Source organism: Cupressus sempervirens, chromosome 8 (assembly GCF_028749045.1).
Source record: "Cupressus sempervirens isolate cs-2001-9-10 chromosome 8, ASM2874904v1, whole genome shotgun sequence".
Lineage (NCBI taxonomy): Eukaryota > Viridiplantae > Streptophyta > Pinopsida > Cupressales > Cupressaceae > Cupressus > Cupressus sempervirens.
The window spans coordinates 348,469,622-348,491,722 of record NC_143125.1 but is presented as its reverse complement, the minus strand read 5'-3'; the positions used below and the strand labels follow the sequence as shown (position 1 = coordinate 348,491,722).

Below are 22,101 nucleotides of genomic sequence, written 5' to 3'. Positions count from 1 at the left end.
AGCTTCTAATTTTAATAAAAACTTTTCTATGCTCATTGATTTTTCTTGAAAAATGCGTCGGTTTCTTTCCTTCCACAATTCCCAAGCCACTATCAAGGGACTAATATTCCAGAGCTTGATATATACCCCACCTATAGAATTTGTGGGCCATGAACCGAGCAACCCTTTTACAGAATTTTGCAAAGGGGAAGTCCAACCGAGGTGAGCCCTAAGCCATTCCCAACAATTGAGTGCATAAGGATAGTTGAGAAATAGATGATCTACATTTTCATCGCTCTGTTTACATAAAACACACCAATGAGGGCCTATAATACCTAATCTCGATAACCTATCTGCAATCAAAACCCTCTTTTGTAGGACTAGCCATAAAAAGAATCTAGCCGTAGGAAGGCACATCGCATCCCAACACAGATTAAGCGGGATTTCAACCTTAGACCATTTTTGAGATTGAATAATAGAATTATATCCTTGTTTCACACTATATAGGCCATCCTTTGATCCTGCCCAAATAAGGTTGTCTGGCTTTGCAACTTGTTTGATATTTTTGCTGGAAATGATCTTTTCGTAAGCCTGAACCAGGTTTGAATCCAATTCTATGTTGTCCAGCGAACGCCATTTCCATTTTAGGACCCCTTCCAAAGCTTCTTTTATTTTATAGTCCTTAACTTTACTACCCCACAAAGAGGTCAGCCTTTGCTTAAGAATATCATTAGTAGGGGAGGATTCAATCAGAGGAAGTCCATCCCATGAGTCTTCCCAAAACAGCGCTCTGTCACCAGATCCAACATCCCAAGTAAGGAATTTACTAATAAGACTTCTACATTTGGCCATGAAATTCCAACATTCTGATCCTTTAAGGAGTTTATCCATTCTAAACAAGGATTCCGGGTCAGAAAGGTTGAGATATTTGTTAAATAAGATTTTGGCCCATTTTTTATCTGATTCCTTATATAGTCTACATATAAGCTTTGCTCCCAAGGCCTCATTTTGCCATTGGGGCTTTTTGATACCTAGGCCCCCAAACTCTTTTGATTTAAATATGTTATCCCATTTCGACCTTTAAAATTTTGATATGTGATTTAATATATATTTTAGTTTATTTTAATATTTAATAAAACTTTATTATTAAATAAAGTTTTAATAATTAGTTTAATTAATTTATAATATTATTAATAATTATTATTATTAGTAAATAAATATTAATTTATTAATAATTTAATAATTATTATTATTTTTAACATTATTTATTAAAAGAATTAGTTTTATAGTATAAGTAAGTTGTGTTATTTTAAAAAATTCAAGAAATTATTTTAATGAAGTTTGGAATTTATCATGCGATTGTTCATTGTTATATAAAAAAATTGGGTTTTTACATTTAGATGATTTTAAGGAACTTGTTGAGTGTTTGAGGTTCTTGTGGACTCGGAAACTTTAGCAAATCTGATACTTGAAAAAATGAAAACTAGAACTCTATTTTTAAATTGAAATCTTATGTTTTCAAAACCAAACAAAATTATGAAACTACACTTGTTGTGATGTACGTTTTATTTTGTGTTGGGTTTGGGGTTGACTTAGTTTGTTGACCAGTTTTGGATGTCTACCATAGGCTTGGGAGTTATTGTTTTATGATGATTATGCGATGTCATGGTTTTGTGATGTGATCTTTAAGTCATGGATTAGTGATTATATGGTGAAATCTATGAGTTTCAATCAACTATTTTTTGGTGCTTTCCAGTTGCGTGTATAAGAACTGATGTGCTTTATTGTGATCTTATGAGACTTTCTGCTATTTTGAGCTTAGGGCGAGTTATCTTTATGTATGTCAGGAAGTGACTTGTAATGGAGGCTAGAGCCCTAAAGAGGTTGCATGGGTAACCCATTGTAGGTTATTTTAATAAGTGATAACATTTCATTAAATGAGTTTTAAATGAATTAAAAAGAGTTAGTGGTTTTTCCTCACCCATGCCTCGAGTGTTAGTACATGCTAGGATGGGAGTAGAGAAGAAGCTTGGTTGCAACCTTGCCTTGTTAGTATGCCTTGTCTACATGAAAGGATAATGATGCCACATAGATTCACTAGGGGGCCGGAGTCCAGAGAGGCTGCTAGGGTGACCTTAGAGTTGACTCATGCGATGACACTTGCCCACTTACATAGTAGATTTCCTACGTGTCTTTGTTGCCTCTCAGTTTAGATGTCAATTGTGTCTTGGTACCTTTGAGATGGATTGCTTTCAGGTTTTCCTTTACCTAGATGTTGGTTTCGACTTTTGGGATTGATATCCATATGAGACTTGAGATTATCTCCTCAACACGGTGGGAGTGGGCCATTTATGTTCCATGAGGTTGGGTGGTAGTGTTTCTTATACTATTGAGATTCGACAGCTAGATGTCATTGTTGGATGTACTTGTGCAGTTGTTCCTTTCATTTTGATCTTGTGTTTTGATGGATGATTATATTTTGTTGTACTATATTTGATTTTCATAGATCTTATAAGATGATGTATTTTATTCATGATGTGTATTCTTTGAGCTTTTCATACATTGTGACTTGTACAACAAATGATTATGCATTATGGTTATGTCAAGTGACATCTTATGTAATAGTATATTATTTAATTGGATCCGTACTTATAGTTATTCTATGATGTGGAATTGGTATGCATTGGATATAGTATTAATAAAACTTATGAATGTGATTCAACATCATGGAACCCTTAAGAGATATAATTTGTTTATGGTTTGTTTGTATACATGCGAGTTATTGCTTCCACTATACTATCTATTGATGTTATTATCTTTAATCTTAAAAAAAAATTGTTTGACAAACTTAGTGAAATTTTAGGTTAATTTCTTTTGGGTTCCCTAGCAGGGCGTTACAAGTTGGGTAGGGAAATGTGTTCCACTTTGGGGCTAAATTGTTATGTCTTTGTATTTTACACGGCTTGATCATATTTAATGGTATGGGAAAATGGTCGGGGTCAGGAGATATCACGTGTAAGATATACAATGGTCACAACGTGGTAGACTATGTCCTTTGTTCTCAAGCTTCCACGTCTATAATTCTAGATTTTTAAATTAGGACGTGTCTTATTGAGTTTAAATTTGATCACATGCCACTTTTCATAACCTTGGATATTCACAACTATAAATTGCAGGAAACAAACTATGCCACCTTGATCGAGAATAATAATGCTCAAGGGAAAATTATCATGAACTAAGGAAACCAAGAACTTTTCGTGGTTGCCTTAAAGTATCATCTTCAAATAGAAAAAGAAGATCACTCGCACAAGGGAAGAAGAGAACATAAAAAATAGATCTATGGTAACTGGCTTGTTCCTTTAATTCACAAGACATTAGAGGTTTGTAAAAAATCTTGATTCAAGAAAAGGGGCAATAACACTTTCCCATTCAATCCATGGTATGATGAAGAGTGCAAGGCAACAAAGAAAATTATCAAAGAAAATGAATCAAACAAGGAAAAGAAAATAACCTATGTGAACTTGATAAAAGTAAAAAGGGAGAGATTTGTCGCTACAAGGCGGAAGGAGCATATCTCTTTGGGGAAACTCAATCCTATGAGATTTTGGAGTGAGATAGAACAAAAGAGGCTGCAAATAGAAAACAATATTACAGACAATCAATGGTTAGCATATGCAAATTTACTTTATGAGCGAATTGAAGATAGAAACATCCCCCCTAGAATCAACATTTCTGTTGAACTTTTTTCAGTGAAGGATATCAAGCAGGAAATAAAGAATCTATCAACTAACAAAGCAAAAGACATTGATGGGCTGCAGGCTAAAACTTTGAAGAGGGGCATGGAACTTCTTGCCCTCCACATTCAAAATATTTTCAACAAAGTAAATCAAAGTGGTTTTCCAACAAACTGGAGTACTAGCGTAATTATACCTAACCACAAGAGTGGAGATATCAATAATCCCTCTAACTACCATACAATCATGGTGAACCCACTTCTTGGTAATTTTTCTAGGGGTATGATAGAGCGCATAACCAATAGTTGGGCATAAAAAGAAGAGAAGAGAGCAAAAGGTTGGGCTGGTTTCAGACCAAATTACTCCACCATCGACCGCTGAATCACTTTTAGACACCTCATTGAGAAAGTTTGGGATATTAAGGGCAAAGAGCCTTTCTGTTGCTTTGTTGATTTCAAAAAAGTTTTTGGCACAGTTCCTAGAGAGATACTTTGGAAACATATGGAGGATCTCAAAGTACCAAATTAGCTTAGAGCAGTAGTTCATAGGCTCTATAAGCATGTTAGAGCTAGAATCAAGACAAAAGATGGCATATCTGAATGGTTTGGCACTAGTATTGGTGGGAAATAGGGTTGCCCATTATCACCCACTTTATTTGGCTTATATGTTGACAAGTTGGAGGATTGGATGAACACAACTTTGGGAGGGGGAATCCAACTTGCGAAGTACGTGGTTAAACTTCTTCTCTATGTAGACGATCTCATTTTAGTAGCCCAAACAACCAAGGATCCAAGAGAGCAATTGAGAACATTGGAGGGTTTTTGCAAAGAAGTTGGGTTGCAAGTGAAACTAGCAAGACTAAAATCATGAACTTCTCTCTAAAAAAGAAACAACAAGAAGTTGATTTCCATTTAGAGGGAAATACTCCAGAGATCGTGGCAGAATACAAGTACTCGGGCATAGACTCTAACAACAAACTCAACTAGGAAACTTGCAGAGCTAAGCAGATATAGGGAGGATGGAGGGTGTCCTTTTTACTGCAAAACAGGTGTAGACAGGCGAAACTCTAGGATTGGAAAACCAAAAAAACTCTCTTTAGGTTGTTGGTCACTTCGATTGTGCTATATGGGTGTGAGGCTTGGGGGGGGCATCCTATCCAATCACAAGTGGAAGCAGGTAGAAAGAATACAAAAGCACCTTATCATTACTACTCTTAAAGTCAAATCAAACATACCTTATGAGATCCTCTTAGCTAAAGCAGGGATGTTCCCAATGGAAGCCTCTACAATTATCTATTTGTTAAATTATTTAAAAAAGGTCGAAAATATGAATGCTCAACAGTGGCCCAAGATTGTGGTTAAAGAGGGAGTTGATCGGAGAAAGAAAACATGGATGAAGTAGAATGAAAAGTGGTTAAATAAGTGGGATATTGACATCCTAGAACACCCCAACACAAATAAGGGGATTTAAAGTTTTGTGTTAGAAAAAATTAAAACTACCATGTGGATGAAACAGATGGGAAAGAAAAAGGCACATTATATCAGTGTTCAACCCCACATGGTGTCATGATATCAAAGACTACTTACAAGTGGACATGAAAGGTAAAAATAGGCTACTAATAGCACAGTTAAGAATGGGATCCCATCATCTGCGATGTGAGATAGGTACATGGACGGTACCCAAAGAGGTGTGGAAAGAAAGAAAATGCATCTTCTACACTAGAGGATGTGTTGAAACAGAATGACACTTTATATACGAATGTGTTGCATAATAAGATTTTTGAGATCAATTCAAGGACAGCTTGAAGAAGGGCCATCTACACCAGCTCTTTGCTGGAACCAATCTACACAATACGACTAGTTTTTTAAAGCAAACACATAGCTAGCGGAATAAACTTGAAAGAACATGCTTATGGTCCCATAGACTGGCTGGCCAGCCTTGTGGACGCTATTAAAATACCTTCAATTCAATTCAATTCAATTCAACTCCATAATGTGCCCATAACATAATGATTATAGATCCTGCGCTCTCTACATATGACCGTGGACCGCTTTCTTATCACTGGACACAAATAGCCGTCAAGGGAAACATGTTCATCAGACAACAATCTCCAGAAACAATCCTGGTCGCTCCGAAAACCTCAGCCATCAAAATTTCGTTTATTCTTGGATAGTTGAGATTACAATGGAGTTGGCGGTACGGAAGGGTGTTCATCCTTACAATGTCGTCTGCTCACATAAACCCTCCTTATGTCGCCCCGCTAAAAGCAACATCCGGGTTAGTGTTCCCAGTTGGCACGTACCACACCACTTCCTTCACGATTCCTTAACAATACGACATTCCATCATAAATTGCAGGGCAAACGGTAGTGGCCGTCATTTTAATCTCCGGGTAATTTGGTTCGCCAATTCACTTTTTAAGATTGTCCGTTTTTAAATTCTCCATGGAATCGATTGAGTCTGTCACTATAGTTAGGTTTGTTAATGAGGTTGAATCTTACGGTCGTTTTCCATTTAGATAGATTAAATTGTGTGCGGCGAAATTGAGAAAATTTAAAGCCCCAATGTAGCAATTAACAGGGCATAGTCAAAACTGCATAAGCAAGTTAAATATGAAACGTATTCAATACAATTTCCTCACTCGCAGACTAGTGTACAACTCTACTAAGTGACAGCAGTTGTTTAATGATAAACTTAGTCGAGTAATAGGCATTATACATATGATGGTGTGAATCGAGTTTATCAAATCCAATTAGGGCTTGCACCCAGCATTATTCGTTAATAGCATTCTTTTGAGAATGGAGCCGGATTGGTTCTATTCGTAGACCCCAAATCAGCTTTCTCTCTTTGAACAAGATTGCTTACCAGTTGGACACTACCCCTTGGGCTTTGGGTTTATTTTTAAAGCTAGCATATACAAGCTTACATATAAGCAAGCTAAAGAAGCCGGGAACAAGTAAGTGTCCTCTAATCAAATATATATTTTCAACTGCATTTATAGTAACAGAGATATTGGAATATTTCAATTGTATCCAGTATATTGTTCTAGCAAGAAATACAAAATAAAACATTAATTGAGACAGTAAAGTTATTGAGAGAGCATTTACTTAGGAAACTTTAGAGAAAGTTGCGAGCCATCTCAATCCAAATAAAACCTGCGCTCCACAGGGACACATCCCCTGGACATTTTGACCTGCCCCCTTCTCCAGTATGGTACGGGGACGGATTTTTTTGCCATTCCCAACGTCATTTCAAAATGGGCAAATCGGGTGCCACCCCAAGTTGGCCAGTTTGAGAGCATAGGGTATGGGTTACGGCTAGGAGTCCCTGGGATGGCTAGAAGTCCACTACCCATCTTGGGGACTTGTGGCCGTCTCATATGGCCCATGCCATTTTTGGACTGCCAGTATTAAAAATTAAGAAATTTGAAAATTTGAAAAAAATGCTGGCCGGCCTATAAGGACAATCAAACCACATTTAACAATCCCAAAATCTAATCTAAGCATAAAATAACCAAAAAGAAGAAAAAGAAATCTATTTTCACATTTGCAAAGGAGACGAGCAGCAAGAGGAGTAACTGGTCAAGGAGTGAATAACAGTTGAAAGGGGACATTAGGGCATCAAATCTACTTGATTTAGACTCTTCATATCTACCATCTATCAATTATGCACAGTTATATATTATTGCAGACTTCTATGACTACTGTTTAGTAGTTAAGGTTATACTAGTTACATTTTAATCTTTTATGTCATTTCATAGTTAAAATTTGGCACCTTTTGGGCATTTTCGCTATATGTATGTAATATTTTGACAATGAAAGCATGCAAATTTTGTTATTTTGCTTATCAATTCACATGTGAATCTATTCATGTCTAATGCTATGTATTTTGCTTCTAACATGTATATAATGAATACTTTATCAATGTTATGATATACATATTTGAAATTTCACTCTCTTCCCCATTTTTTGAATAGCTGTCCCCTACCATCCTCAGGAAATTGGCTCTAAACTGTAACCATACTGGAAGCACGTCTTTGTCCCCTAAATTGTCTCCATCCCCAAAACTCCGTGGAACATAGAATAAAACTTAAACAAAGAAAAATTAGTTGAGGAAAAAGGTGGGGGAAGGAGGATTAAAGGGACAAGTTGAGTTGGTTAGAGAAAGGGATTCCCTGTATTTTGACATCAGCACTTTGTTCAACTTCAAATCATTGGAGAAGAGTCCTTGGTCTTATAGTACACCGAGGGGTGAGCCTGATGAAGTCCATTGTCATAGATGCTAAAATCAAGTAGAACTAGTGGCTTTTGAGTTTTACTAGAGACTTGGGTTTTTATGGTTTTGTTTTACAGATAAAAACCCCATACGACTCCTTGTGGCAAGTGCACACATAAGATATTAAGTAGGTTTTAAAGCAAATTTTTTCTTTTTTCTTTTGTTTTACACCATATATATCTTTTGATATTTTAACAGTCTAGTGGCATTTATACTTACAAAGCTGACAAGCATCTAGAATGCTATCCACAGGATGTTTAGGTTAGTCTCTATGTATACCATTGTATACAAGGAAGTATTCCTGTCAAGGAAAATGAGAGTTGTGAGCGAGATAATTAATTGGATGCAGGTAAGAAATAAATTTAACATGATAAAGTTAAGGCAGGGAAAGAAAAACAAATCACACACCTTCGTCTTGTATCTGATATTTAATGGCTTCCTACATTTACTTCTGAATTTAATTTTATATGTTAGCTTGTTGGTCTCTAATCCCAGCCTTGACAAGGGCCTCCAAAAATTGGCTATTGAATTATTGTAGTTTGAATATAGTATGCTCGTCTTCCTTAATTGTTATTAGTTAAAACATTTTAGGAATTGAATTGTATCGTTCACTGGTCACAGTTCGTCTATAATGATCTCCTTTTATAATACGCTTGTCTTCCTTTATTGTTATTAGTTAAAACATTTGAAATGACTTGTATCATTCATTGGTCACAGTTTATCTACAATGATCTCTTGGCTTTATAATCCATTTCCTTAAATCATTTTGTGAAATTTTAGAGCATATAAGGTATGGACAGTTGGTGTTATGTTCTTTTTCCATAGCATACAAGGTTCAAAAGCCAAGTGAAATGTTCTTTGGATTCCAAACAAATGTTATTTTTTTCACACCCTTCAGAGTTGCATCAAAATGAAAATTGGAGCCAAATTGCATCTGTTTGTTTTTGAGCATTTTTAATTCTGAGATGCAAAGTTCTACCCAGTGATTATGAGCTTGACCAATTATATTATAGAGATGTGTTGCTAGATAGATTTCTCACTGTGATATCGTCTTTAAAATTGACTCTGTTTCCGAAGAAGCAGTGACAATTTTGCCAACAGTTGGAGAGATTGCGATCAAATAACAATTTGTCACAATCTTCCTCTGTACTTCAGAGGGATATCTCCCTCATATAATAGGGTTATTTGGTATTTTTGTGTACTTGTAACTTGGAAGTACATATAGGAGAAAACGTAGAAACTTGGAAGTACATGAAGGAGATAACATAGAACTAAAACAAGATGAACAAAAGAAACCCCAATGTTGGAAATATGAATACCGAGTAGCATTTGACAATGGATAATTATTAAAGGAGACTTAGTACAAGATGAGCCTGATGTGTAATAGTCATGAAAGAAGGAAAACATATTTCCACATATGGAGAAACATGTTACCTAACACATTCAAACCAGGATATGATTGTATTTCATCATTTACTTCTTTTGAATGAAACTAATGGATCGTTAATACCTAGAGATATAATCAATTCAACACACGAGAAACTGATAACAAATACTCTGAAACATATTTGATACATATAAAGCAAATACACTCTTCATTATCTCTTTGAAAATGTACAAATTTCTCTTTATATAATGTAGATCCATAAATTTCTTTAGTCTTTTCTCCTTCATAAGAGAGAGATCTTCAACCCTCCTTTGCAAGAGAGAGATCTTTAGTATGACAGACACTCATAGCTGTAACCAAAGATGTCAATGATAAATTCTCATCACATAGATTCTCATAAAATATGTTATCTCAACAAAACATAATTCACCATAGTTACTTCATAAGCACATAATAGTAGTCATGGAGTCGCACACACGACTTCCACCAGACCTACTTGCAGAGGGTGGAATGAGGGTTTTCACCTCAGATTTCTCCTAGAAAAGAATGCATTTCTACCATGCCCATTCGTAGAGGGTGGTCTACCATACCTACTCGTAGAGGGTGGAAGGAGGGCTTTCACCTCAAACTTCTCTCACAGAAGAATACATTTTCACTATGCCTACTCATAGAGGGTGAATCCACCACACCTACTCAGAAAAGGTGGAACAAGGGATTTCACCTAAACTTCTCTCATAGAGAAGAACTCATTAACAACAAATATTAGAATGGCTGAGATTCTCTCTCAATAGAAGCTCACTCTCAGTAGGGACAAATTTGATCATCACAACAAGATAACTGATTTCAATGAGCTTGCAAAGAATTAGGCATCTCTTTGTCACGTAACCTCTCCCTAAAGCTGAAAATTCTCCCTCTAAATTTGATCTTCCTCTTTTAATGAAGATATGTATCATCAATCCCATTGTTGCAACCTGTGTCACAGGGTTCGCCGCATTTCATGTATGAAATTCGAAATTCGGCGAATTCTGAAAGAATCTATAAAATTCGCTCTTATTTGTCCCAAAAATTGTATGCAATAGGGTTAGGGCTATTTTAGGTGATACATTTGGATCTTTGAAACACATTCTCGGGCGGAATGAATGGAAGTCCCGAAGTGAAGAAATATTATCGATGCAAGACACACCAATGTTGGAATCTAGGGAAATGTACAAGTCATATCGCTGCAAGACACGCCAACATTCAAAAGAAAATCCCTGCAAAAGAAAATCTGCACAAAGAGATTGTCTACTAGGTGTCTGGATTGTTCCCTGTAATGCAAATCCTCTCCAGCATGGTGAGCACTCAAAATGAGAGTCGATAATACAAGTCCTCCAAGTATTTTTAAGTCCCGCAAATGTATATGCAAATGTATATGAAGTACTAAATAATACATTAAAACACATTACTTAATGTACATATTTAAGATATATTTATTACTTATTATTTCATATACTATATAGTATAAATAACACTTTTCTAATTTATATGTTAATTAAATAAATAATTAAAACTTTAATTTTGTTTACATTATACTGATTTTAAATTTGTTGTAATGTTTACATTGATCTATTTTCTATAATTTTAGCTTATCAATTGTAAAACTAAAATATATACATTAAGTTTCAAATTTAAAGTAATATTATTTTATTTTAATAAATAATTAAATAATTAATTTTATTTCAATTTCATCTAACGATGTTAAGTTATTTTTATAATTTAATCAATTTATTATTATATATAAAAAATTAAATTTATATAAGGAAAATTAAATGTCGAATTTTTTTTTCGAACTTTTTACTTTTGTCGAATTTCATCCGAATTTTATTGTTGTCGAACACGAACTCGAACTCGAACCTTGTGACTTAGGTTGCAACCAACATCATCTTATTGCTTCTTGATGCATCTTGTGATCAAATATAGAGATCAGTGCTTTACGCTCTTATATAAGCAATTTTCCATTGCCAAGGAAGGTTTTAGATATTTAACCCTAACCCTTGAGGTTGACCGACCCCCACATAATTATTATTTTCATATTTATTATATGGAGTCAACTCAAAACAATTACAAATTATAATTTTAGGTAGTCCAACTTCCAGAGTTTGTAACCTTCAAATTGTAGCTTCAATTGGCTATTATAACCATTTTTTGGAAATGAAAACTCCTGATCTATATTGCATTGATTGTGTATGTGTTGTCAACCGGATTTCGACCTCGTTTCGGAGCTGTTTCAACCTTCACAATTAAGCTCAAAGATTTTGTACCCAAAAACCTCAATAACTTTTACAATACATGTGATATGACAATGAAGCTCAATTGGCAAGTCAATATAACTATGATGAACCTTCACCTGTGAAATTAGAACATTCTAAGCTCGTATGACCAACTTACTAAAAATAGTAAGTTTCTACAAATTAACTCTGCACTGAAACCGGCTTGTCCCTTTGGTGAAATGGTGGGGCTTCTTGCCTGTAGGGCCTACAACCAAGGTTCAAGTCCCCATAGGCCATTCTCTACTGTGGATCTTAATTGAGAATGTTTTTCCATTGACCATTGGTGAAATAGCGGGGCTTCTTGCCTGTAGTGCTTATAACCAAGGGTTAATTTTAAAAAGGGTAAAATCCTATGGACTTAGGTTGGTTTAACAACCATTTGTAAAAATCTAAACAAGTTTGCTTGCACCTCCGCTGTGCTCATCTGCTGCCCTAGCCGCAGCCGCAGGCTCCATGCTTGCGCTAGAGCCCCTGCTCGTGCTTGTGCTCTTGCTCGATCCTGGTTGCTGTGTGCAAGGGTCGAAGGTGCTCATGTTTGTTGAGTGCCCTTGTCATCCGCTGTCATGGTGCCCTAGCTGCTGACTTTGCCTTTTCTCATTATTGAGCTCGATTTTTGGAAAACTTTTGGAATTTGACTGTTCGCATTTATTGCTGCTGGTTGCCATGTGCTCTCTCATGTTTTGCTGTGTGCTAGGGTTGTTGGTTGCTGGTTTTATGCCTTCTGCCGCTGTTTCAGCAGGATCTGGGTCGGCCTCTCCTATGCCTTCAGGGGGTAGGGCTGCCTTTTATGCCGATGTGGCTGTATTCGAAGCGAGTCTTCATGGTGCTGTTCAAGCTGCTCATGTCGGGCCTTCTCGTCCTCGTGAAGTTTCCCCTGTAAGTGTATCAAACCCTATAAGGGTACCTTTAGACCTAGATACAGTTGATGATATTTACAGTATGATAGAAGAGCTCTCTGCCTTCATTGCTATTTGTTGCTTTCGGGGTTTTTGGCCCTCTTGCTAATCTTCATGCATGGATCACCAAGCATTGGGAACCAATCGTAGACCGTGATGTCCACATCTTTTCGATGGTTAAAGGATTTTTCATAGTAAAGTTTAAAACTGCTAAAGATAGGAAGACTATTTTGTGCGATAACAGTTTTTCATGGTAGAACAAATATCCACTTATGGCCAAACCGTGGCATATGGATTTCAATCCGCTTACAAAATCTTTTAACAGGGTTCCTATTTGGGTCCGAATTCCAAATCTCCCAATGCATCTCTGGCTAGATTCTGTTTACGAAGCTATTGGGGATGCTATCGGTGATTTTTTATATGTGGACTCAGACACTTCGGATATTCTCCATTTGACGTGTGCACGAATTCTTGTAGAGATGGATATTTCAAAGGGCCTTCTAGAGAAGGTTTGTTTGGAATCCTCAAGGGGCTCTTGAACCCAAATATTGGATTATGAAGGTATCCCTTTTCGATGTAGAAAATGTCACAAGATAGGACACATTGCTACTCGCTGTGTTGCTGTGAAGACTAAATCAAGGCGTCCACCTTCCTGGTGGTTAGGGCATCTTCTGAGCACTATACGATGGTTAAGTCCATGGATGCGCCTTTGGATCCAGCGGATGACCCTGTAGATGATTCCCCAACAGATGATCATTCGGTGCCGGTGATAGTGGAGGAAGTAGGGACTCCTGGTCAAGACCCTGTTCCTTTTCCTGTCCCTGTCCCTGCCCCTGTATCAGATGCTCCTCCTAGTCCTATCGGGGGCCAAGACCTTGTTCCCTCTCCTGCCCCTGCCCCTGTATCAGATGTTCCTCCTAGTCCTGTTGGGGGCCAGTTGGCTACGGGCTCTCCTAGGGAGATTGTTGTTGCTTCTGATTCCAATGGGCTCCATTGTTTAGTTTCTTTTGGGGATTGGATTGCTGAGGCAACTAAGGTGGAGGATGGTTAGATTGTGGTAAAAGGAAAGAAAACTAAGCCATCTGCTCCTCCTTTAGAAATCAACCTCCGATCGTGCAAGGGGGGCTCTAAAACAAAGGGCAGATCGTGAGCTCCATTGTTGTATTTGGTTCTTAGTTCAGTCTTTTGCCCTCTAGCTGGGTCTTTTCTTTTGGCTGGTGTAGGGCTTTTTTGTCACCTTGGTTACCCTTTGTTTGGGGGGTGACCAGTTTCTTGTTTGTCTGTTGTACTTTTGCTTCTGTACTTATTGAAAATCTTTAGACTTGTACAGGGTTCCAGGCACCCTTCAAACCTGTTTTACTTAATCAAAAACTCTGCACTGAAACCACCCTTATTGAAGAAGATATAAACAAGAATATTGTTGGGTGATGCAAGATTGCCGTTAGACCTAGGATGCTCTTGCATCATTGCCATATTGATCGTTTCCTTTATGTCCACTTCTTTAGTCAATTCTTCTTAAGTCAATTGCATATACTCTTGATGCGGTACAAGGCTGGTGATTCTCCAAAGGAGAGGACTAAGCCCCTAGTAAATACAACACAACAAAAGCAAACGAGATATAATTGCAAGAGACTACTTGATTAACAACAAAAATTCAATTGCATCTATTGTTCACCATACATTTTATTGATGACAGCACAACTAGCATGATAAACAAACCATATGCCAGGTTGTAAGGCCTTCTTGGTTACGGCGAATGTACAACTCCAAATTACAGACCGAAGTCTGCTATCCAAGCTCTAACTTCTTCCTTTTCTTGCCTTTCTTGCCTTTGCCTTCTAAGACTCAAGGACATTACATATATAGCCATCAGGATACACAGGTCGACTTAGAGTTCACAATCTCCAATAATAGGAAATGTGCATTACATTAAATATAGGATTGACCCAATGAATTAATGACCAAGCACATAATACATTATATTACATTATGCGGTCTTAGATATAGGTCCACACGTTAACAAGGCACCAAGATCCAAGAGTGCGTAAGCTAACTTTATATACAGAACCATGCCGAATTAAATACTAGCCATCACTAGAAGAGAAACCAAAGGAAAACAACACCCAAGAAGATGAAGCATAACTTGTGCTAATGGTCACATAGGATTATGTGCACTTAGGGTAATGATCCATGATATGTCCCCAACATGAAGCCAAGAGTGCCAAATCTAGAAGCAACAAACAAGAGTTGCCACTACAAACTATCAAGCAGGTAACTGTAAAACATAAAACAACAGATATATTTTTGGTGATGCAAGATTGCCAACAGCCCAAGGATGCTCCTGCATCAGACACCCAAGGTGACAAAGAGATGTTCCATAAGGGCTCATGAACATTTGAAGGAATTCAAAACATAGATTCCATGTTCATTCTTAATCCACAAATCCTCTTCATTAATCATCACACACGTTTGTCCAAACTTATTGTTGCAACAAACTATTGCATTAGTAATCTCAGTTCTATTATTGCTACTGCAACTACCAGGATCAAATGAATCATACTTGTTGCATGCCTTCATCTGATTAGGAAATTTCTTTCTTTTACCTCTATTCTTCATCACGGGATCAGCTAACTTCAAGTTAGCGTGTCTTTCATCAACAACAACCTCAATCACAAGTTTTGTTATCTTCATACGAAAAGTCTTAAAACACTTAGGTTCTTTGCTTTGATAGCTTCTTCATCTTTCAAAGGAAGTAAAACAAATTTCTTACCATCCTTTCAAACTATGATAGTATTCTTTTTGCACTCATGTATAGCTCCTCTATCAAATTGCCAACGTCTTCCAAGTAAAATATGACAAGCACTCATGTCTACTACATCACACAAGACTTCATCCTTAAAAGGACCAATACTGAAATTAACAAGACATTGTTCTCTAATTTGCACCCAATGATCATCTTGAAACGAACTAATACCATAAGGAGTAGGATGCCTCAATCTTTGCAAACAAAGTTTCCTAACCGTCTCTTCAAAAACAAGATTATTAGTACCTTCTCCATTTGTAATTTCTTTACAACATTTACCTCTAGACTTACAAATGGTTCGAAACAAGTTCCTTTTTTGCACTGGTTCAACTTCATGCTTAGCCAACATGATTCTTCTCATCAAAAGAGATTCTCCATCTTTTGGTGGAGCCAAATCAACATCAAAAGATTTCACTTTTTGTTCGTCTTGTACTACCAAATTCTGTTTGTCAACTTTCACATTCAGACATTCAAAAGCTTGGTGACCATCCTTATCACATTTAAAACAAGTACCTCTGAAAACAAACTTATTTTCAGGAACAAGTTGCTTACCCTTATCAACTTTAGTAACTTGCTTACCTTGCTTTCTTCCATACTTTTCTTCAGCTTTCAATGCATGTTGATAAGTGTCTTCAACTGAACTAAGCTTCAACATACTCAATTCTTCCAAACATTGATTTTCGAACTATCAACGTACCTTGCAACCTTTTCCTTAGAAGATTCATGATGTCGAGATCTGATTTTTATCTTGTAAAATTTCTTAGTATAAGCTTTCAAAACCATTTCTTTCTGGTTTAGGATTTGCAATTTCTTAAACAATTCAAGTTCATAGTCTTCAGGGATGAATTTAGCCTTCAATCTAGAAACTATGGGTTTCCATCTACTAATCTTTGGTTCATCATTATCTATCCTTTTGCAATTCTTTCCACCATAAGACAACACAACCTTCAAACTTAGTCTGTGCTAACCTAATTCTCTACGGATCTACAATACTTTCAAGCTCAAAGTAATCCTCAAGTTCATTAATCCAATCTATCAATTCCTCAGGATCCAAAGAACTAGAATAATTTGAGATTTCCCTTCTATGACTCTTGCCATTTGTGCCATAGCTTTCAACAATCTTTCTTCTTCTGTAGGGATCTCTATTTCAGGGACTTCAAGATCTTCAACAACTTCAACATATTCTTTGTCAACTTCAGGGTTTCTTCTCAAGGCATTCAGGACATTTTGAATCTCATTCCACATTTCACCCTTGAATTCTTCAAACATGTTCTCCAACCTCTTAGGGTTCATTCTTCTAGGCGACATTTTGACAAGAAGGTGCAACTGCCTCAAACTTCGGCGATTTGTCCACCAACAAGGATCAACATGTTTGTAATGGGATTCTAAACAAACTTGAACAAGTCCTTTGCAATTATGAGCCAAAACTTAAATTTGCCACCTCACAATCAAGGATTTCAAGTCTTCACAATCTCTCCAAGCTTAACTAAGATCAAATCAGCAATTATCAGATCCACTCCTCTGACAAGTTACCAACATGATCAACCTTTGCTCTGATACCACTTGATATAGTACAAGGGCTGGTGAGTCCCCAAAGGAGATGACCAAGTCCTCAACAAATACAACACAATAGAAGCAAACAAGATATAATTTCAAGAGACCACTTGATTAACAACAAAGATTCAATTACATCCAGTGTTCACCATACATTTCATTGATGACAACACAACTAGCATGATAAACAAACAATATGTCGGGTTGTAAGGCCTTACTCTTTATGACCAATGTACAATTCTAGGTTAGAGACCAAAGTTCACTATGCAAGCTCTAACTTCTTCTTTCTGAGTAACCTTTCTTGCCATTGCCTTCTAAGACTCAAGGACATTACATATATAGCTATCAAGACACAGGTTGGCTTAGAGTTCACAATCTCCAATAATAGGAAATGTGCATTACATTAAATATAGGACTGACCCAATGAATTAATGACCAAGTACATAATAACTTACATTACATTATGCGGTCTTAAATATAGGTCCGCATGTTAACAAGGCACCAAGATCCAAGAGCGCGCAAGCTAACTTATATACAAAATCTGCACCAAATTAAACACTAGGCATCGCTAGAAGAGAAACCAAAGGAAAACAACACCTGAGAAGATGAAGCATAACTTCCGCTAATGGTTGTTGGAGTTTGTAGCTATGATAGAGATCTTTATCTCTAATAGAAATATGTTTGTTATGACTGTTATGGTCATCTTCAGTTGAAAGAGATATCTGTGATTATGTTTAAGTTAATATTATACAAAACACGTGTCATATGTCATGCAAAGAGGCATGCGTATGGAAATGTGAATGGACTTCTTTTTGGGACTCAAAGAGACCTTCGTGTGTAAGATGAAGAATCTTATGCTATCTATTTATATGATTGCTTGGTATATTGTAATTCAATGAAGTGAAAAGCCATGTACTTGAATATTTTATGATCAATAAAAGAAATTATGTTGTTGTGGCTGGATTTTTCCCTTCAAGTGGAAAGGTTTTCCTAGGATAAATATTTTGAGTCTTTTGTGTATTGTTTTTACTCTTCTTTGTTGCTGTTTATCTAATATCTGGGCTAAAACGTTAACTTGGTATCAAAGCCTAATTGGATATCAGCAATAAAAGAGTTTGTATATCTGTGCCAGATTGGTTTAAATGTCCCTATTACATTTGTAGGGAGAAGCATATTTCATACCCAAGTTGTGGGTTGAAATCAATCGCCCTCAAAGTTTTTTTTGTGTAGAACTCTAAACATTTTTGTTGTTAAGCGCGTTCTTCCAAAAATTCATGAGAAGTTGTGAAAACACCTTAGAGGCATATTTAGAAGAAGATTGTGTAATAAGAGGAGGCATCTTTCTCATAGGTTGTCGTGTACGAAGTTTGTTGACGAGGTTGATGGCTCATGGAAGATAGACTGCTTGTGCAACGTTGAAGAAGATATAATGAGCTGCATATGCTCCAGTTTTGTGAAGGGCAAAACCTTCTTCATTTGCGACAAGTGCATGCTTGGAAAGAAGCAAAACTAGGAGAATGAGGAAATTGAAGTCTCATAGTTGTTGGTAAAGATGCCCAGTAAAAATGATGTGGATCGATTCAATCCCTGAGATAGCTTCTCTTCTTCATCCCAAGTTGTTTATGGACAAAAGGGTTCATGTTCAGGGCCTGCAAGGATTTGAATGTTTTTTTTCTTTTGCTTAATAGTATCATATATCTAGAGTTTTTGGAGCTTAAAATGAGCTCGAGTTTGAGCAAGATCATGAAGAAGTTGTTTGGACGAAGGCTTCTCTTCCGTCAGTAGTTTTGCACATGATTTCATATTAGATTGAATAACGTTTCATGATTTGGGTTGTAGGATTCTCTCAACGGTTTCCATATTTTGATTGGCTGAGTCAGTAGAGATTTCTTGATGTAATTGTGCTTTGGTTTGGTTGTTGATTTTGCGTCGATGGAGGGAAATTCTGGCAAGTGGAAGTAGACTTCAATTCAACGGTTCTTAAAGACCTTACTCTCGATGAGAGGTTATAAATGGAGTTATGTTGTGCTTCTGGTCATGTCCACCATAGACATCCATGTGTACAATCACCCAAGCCGCTTTGCAATGAAATGTTCCATTCAATAGTTATTAGAAATTGAACACTTAGCTAGGGGTGCAATGGGATTGTGCGAGATTTTGCAAAGGTTGTTTGCAATCTTGAAAATGAAATTGGCGGCACAATATCTTCATTAAAAGGGGAAGATCATATTTAGAGAGAGAGACTATTCAACTTTAGAAGGAGATTATGTGATAGAGGGAGATGTCCAATCCTTTGCAAGTCTATGCAATAGTCAACCATCTTATTATGATAATTAAAGTTGTCCTTGTTGAGAGGGAGTCTCTATGACTAAAGCTGTCACTGCTGAGAGGGAGTCTCTGTTAAGAGAAAATATCAATTATTAATGCAAGTTGTCCCTACTGAGAGGGAGTCTTTGTTAGAAGAAAATCTTAGTTATTAATACATTCTTCTCTAGGAGAAGTTTGAGGTTAAAGCCCTTGTTCCACTCTCTATAGGTATGGTGGACTACCTTGTGGGAGTAGGTACGGTGGACCACCCTCTGCAAGTAAGCACAGTGGATATGCATTCTTCTTTGGGAGAAGTTTGAGGTGAAAGCCCTTGTTCAACCCTCTGCGAGTAGGTACGGTGGATCACCCTCTGTGAGTAGGCATGGTAGAAATGTATCCTTCTTTGGGAGAAGTTTTGAAATAAATGCCTTTGTTCTACCCTCTACAAGCAGTCATGAGTGTGACTCCATTCAATGTGCTTATGAAGTAACTATGCTGGATTATGTAATACTGAGATAACATATGTGAATTTATCATTTTGATTGCAGCTATCTTGACTAAAAGATCTCTCTCTTGCTATGAGAGAGTGTTGAAGTTTGTAGCTGCGATAAAGATCTTTATCTCTGATAGAAATATATTTTTTATGATCGTTATCGCCATCTTCAGTTGAAAGAGAGTTGTGATTATAGTTAATATTATACAAAAGACGTGTCATATGTCATGCGAAGAGGTATGCGTATGAAAATGTGAAGTGTTGGATATGTAAAGGGTCTTATTTTGGGAACTCAAAGAGACCTTCGTGTGTAAGATGAAGAGTCTTATGCTATCTATTTATATGATTGCTTGGTATATTGTAATTCAACGAAGTGAAAAGCCATGTACTTGAATATTTTATGATCAATAAAAGATTTTTTGCTGATTTGACTGAGTTTTTCCCTTCAAGTGGAAGGGTTTTCCTAGGATAAATATTTTGAGTCTTTTGTATATTGTTTTTACTCTTCTTTGTTGTTTATCTAATATCTCGGCTAAAACATTAACAATGGTCACATAGGATTTTTTTTGCACTTAGGGTAATGATCCATGATACGTCCCAAACATGAAGCCAAGAGCACCAAATCTGGAAGCAACAAACAAGAGTTTGCCAATACAAACTATCAGACAGGTAACTGTAAAACAGAAAACAACAAATATATTTTTGGTTGGTTTAAGATTGCCACATCTCCCTCTGACAATACTCATCTCCCTATGACTACATTCATCAATGCATCATCTCCCTCGTTGACAAGAATGCCAAAGGTGTCAAAATTATTCAGTCATCTTGGATTATACTTGACTGTTCCTTGCTTGTTCTTTCCTCATCATTGCATCACAACATCATACTAAGACTTCTCCAATGGAGTAGTCCACCTATACATCAATTCATACACATGGTATTCTAAAACACATATGAACAGATGCATTTAATGCCATCCATTAATTAACTGCAGATAGGGGAATAACCCCTTATCTTACCTTTGAGAGACTCAAATGTATCCTTTGGTAATGACTTTGGTGAATATATCAGCAACTTGTTCTTTAGTAGACGAATAGTCAAGCCTTACCTCTTTCTCTTGTACCTGTTTTCTTGGAAAATGATATTTTATTGCAATGTGCTTTGTCTTTGAGTGCAACTTTGGATTGTTTAAAATATTTATTGCACTAGTATTATCACGAAAGATAACAACCAGTTTTGTGACCTTCTGATGAATTCCAGAATCCATTTTATCCATATCACTTGTTGACAACTGATAGCAGCAACAACATATTCTGCCTTTGCAATAGATTGTGAAATCAATTTTGTTTCTTACTTGTCCAAGAGACTAATCTTTCACCAAGAAGGAATGCTTCACCGCTTGTGCTCTTCCTATCTTCAACATTGCTAGCCCAATTTGCATCAACAAATATATTCAAAGAGAAATTTCCATCCTTACCATACCATTGACCATGATTTTTCAGTTCCTGAGATACCTCAATTTTTGCTTCACTGCAACCATATGTGATTCCTTTGGATTTGAAGAAAACCTTGCAACAATACCAACAACATGTGCAATGTCCGGTCTATTGTGAACAACATACTGTAATTTAATGATCACGGATCTATATAAAGTTTCATTTACCTCTTTGGATTCATCCTCCTTAGACAATTTGTAAGTGACCATAGGTGTTCCCACTAGTTTTGAATCATCCATGCCAAAAGTTTTCAGAATCTCCTTTACATTCTTAGATTGACTAATGTATATCTTTTTCTTCATTTTCTGTACTTGAAGATCAATAAAGAATTTGATTTCTCCTATCATTGACATTTCAAATTCCTTCCTCATCTCTTCTGCAAATGACCTGCTTAATGCTTTATTTCCACCAAACATTATGTCATCAACACAAATTTCAGCAATCAATATGTCTTTACATTCAGATTTAGATATACATTGCTAAGTTACCGTATTCGTTTTGGCAACTAGGAAATAACATGTTGGTTAGCAAGATATTTGTATTCGATTTGAAATCGAATCCAAATCGCAATCTCTCTGTGATATTTGTTGCAAATTCGTCCATACGGACCCTGGTTGAATTTTATCCAATTTGAGCAAACGTCAAAACACGTGCGTGAACCTGAGTGGAACTTGGAGTGGTTTCGGTGAATTTAGAACGAATTTGAGTGAATGTTGATTTTTGTTGACCTTAACGACACTATTTTAACATTATTAAATTACTTTACTGATATTATAACGTAAAGTTGTAAATGGTAAACCTAAAAGGCACTGTGATTTTATGAAGTAAAACATGATGCATGAAAATAGTTCCGCCGCGATTTTGTAGAA

The 22,101-nt window shown here is 36.5% G+C and overlaps 1 protein-coding gene across 1 annotated transcript in view; it reads left to right on the top strand.

The window, feature by feature from the left end:
• The first annotated feature begins 5,811 nt into the window (after positions 1-5,811).
• The window catches only part of LOC149542764 (uncharacterized), a 105,908-nt gene continuing 89,618 nt past the window's right edge, over positions 5,812-22,101 (top strand). The window contains exon 1 of the mRNA XM_089797657.1: positions 5,812-6,104. Within this exon, the coding sequence (XP_089653783.1) occupies positions 5,898-6,104 (207 nt within the window). The 5' untranslated portion in view covers positions 5,812-5,897. The remainder of the gene's footprint in view (positions 6,105-22,101) is intronic.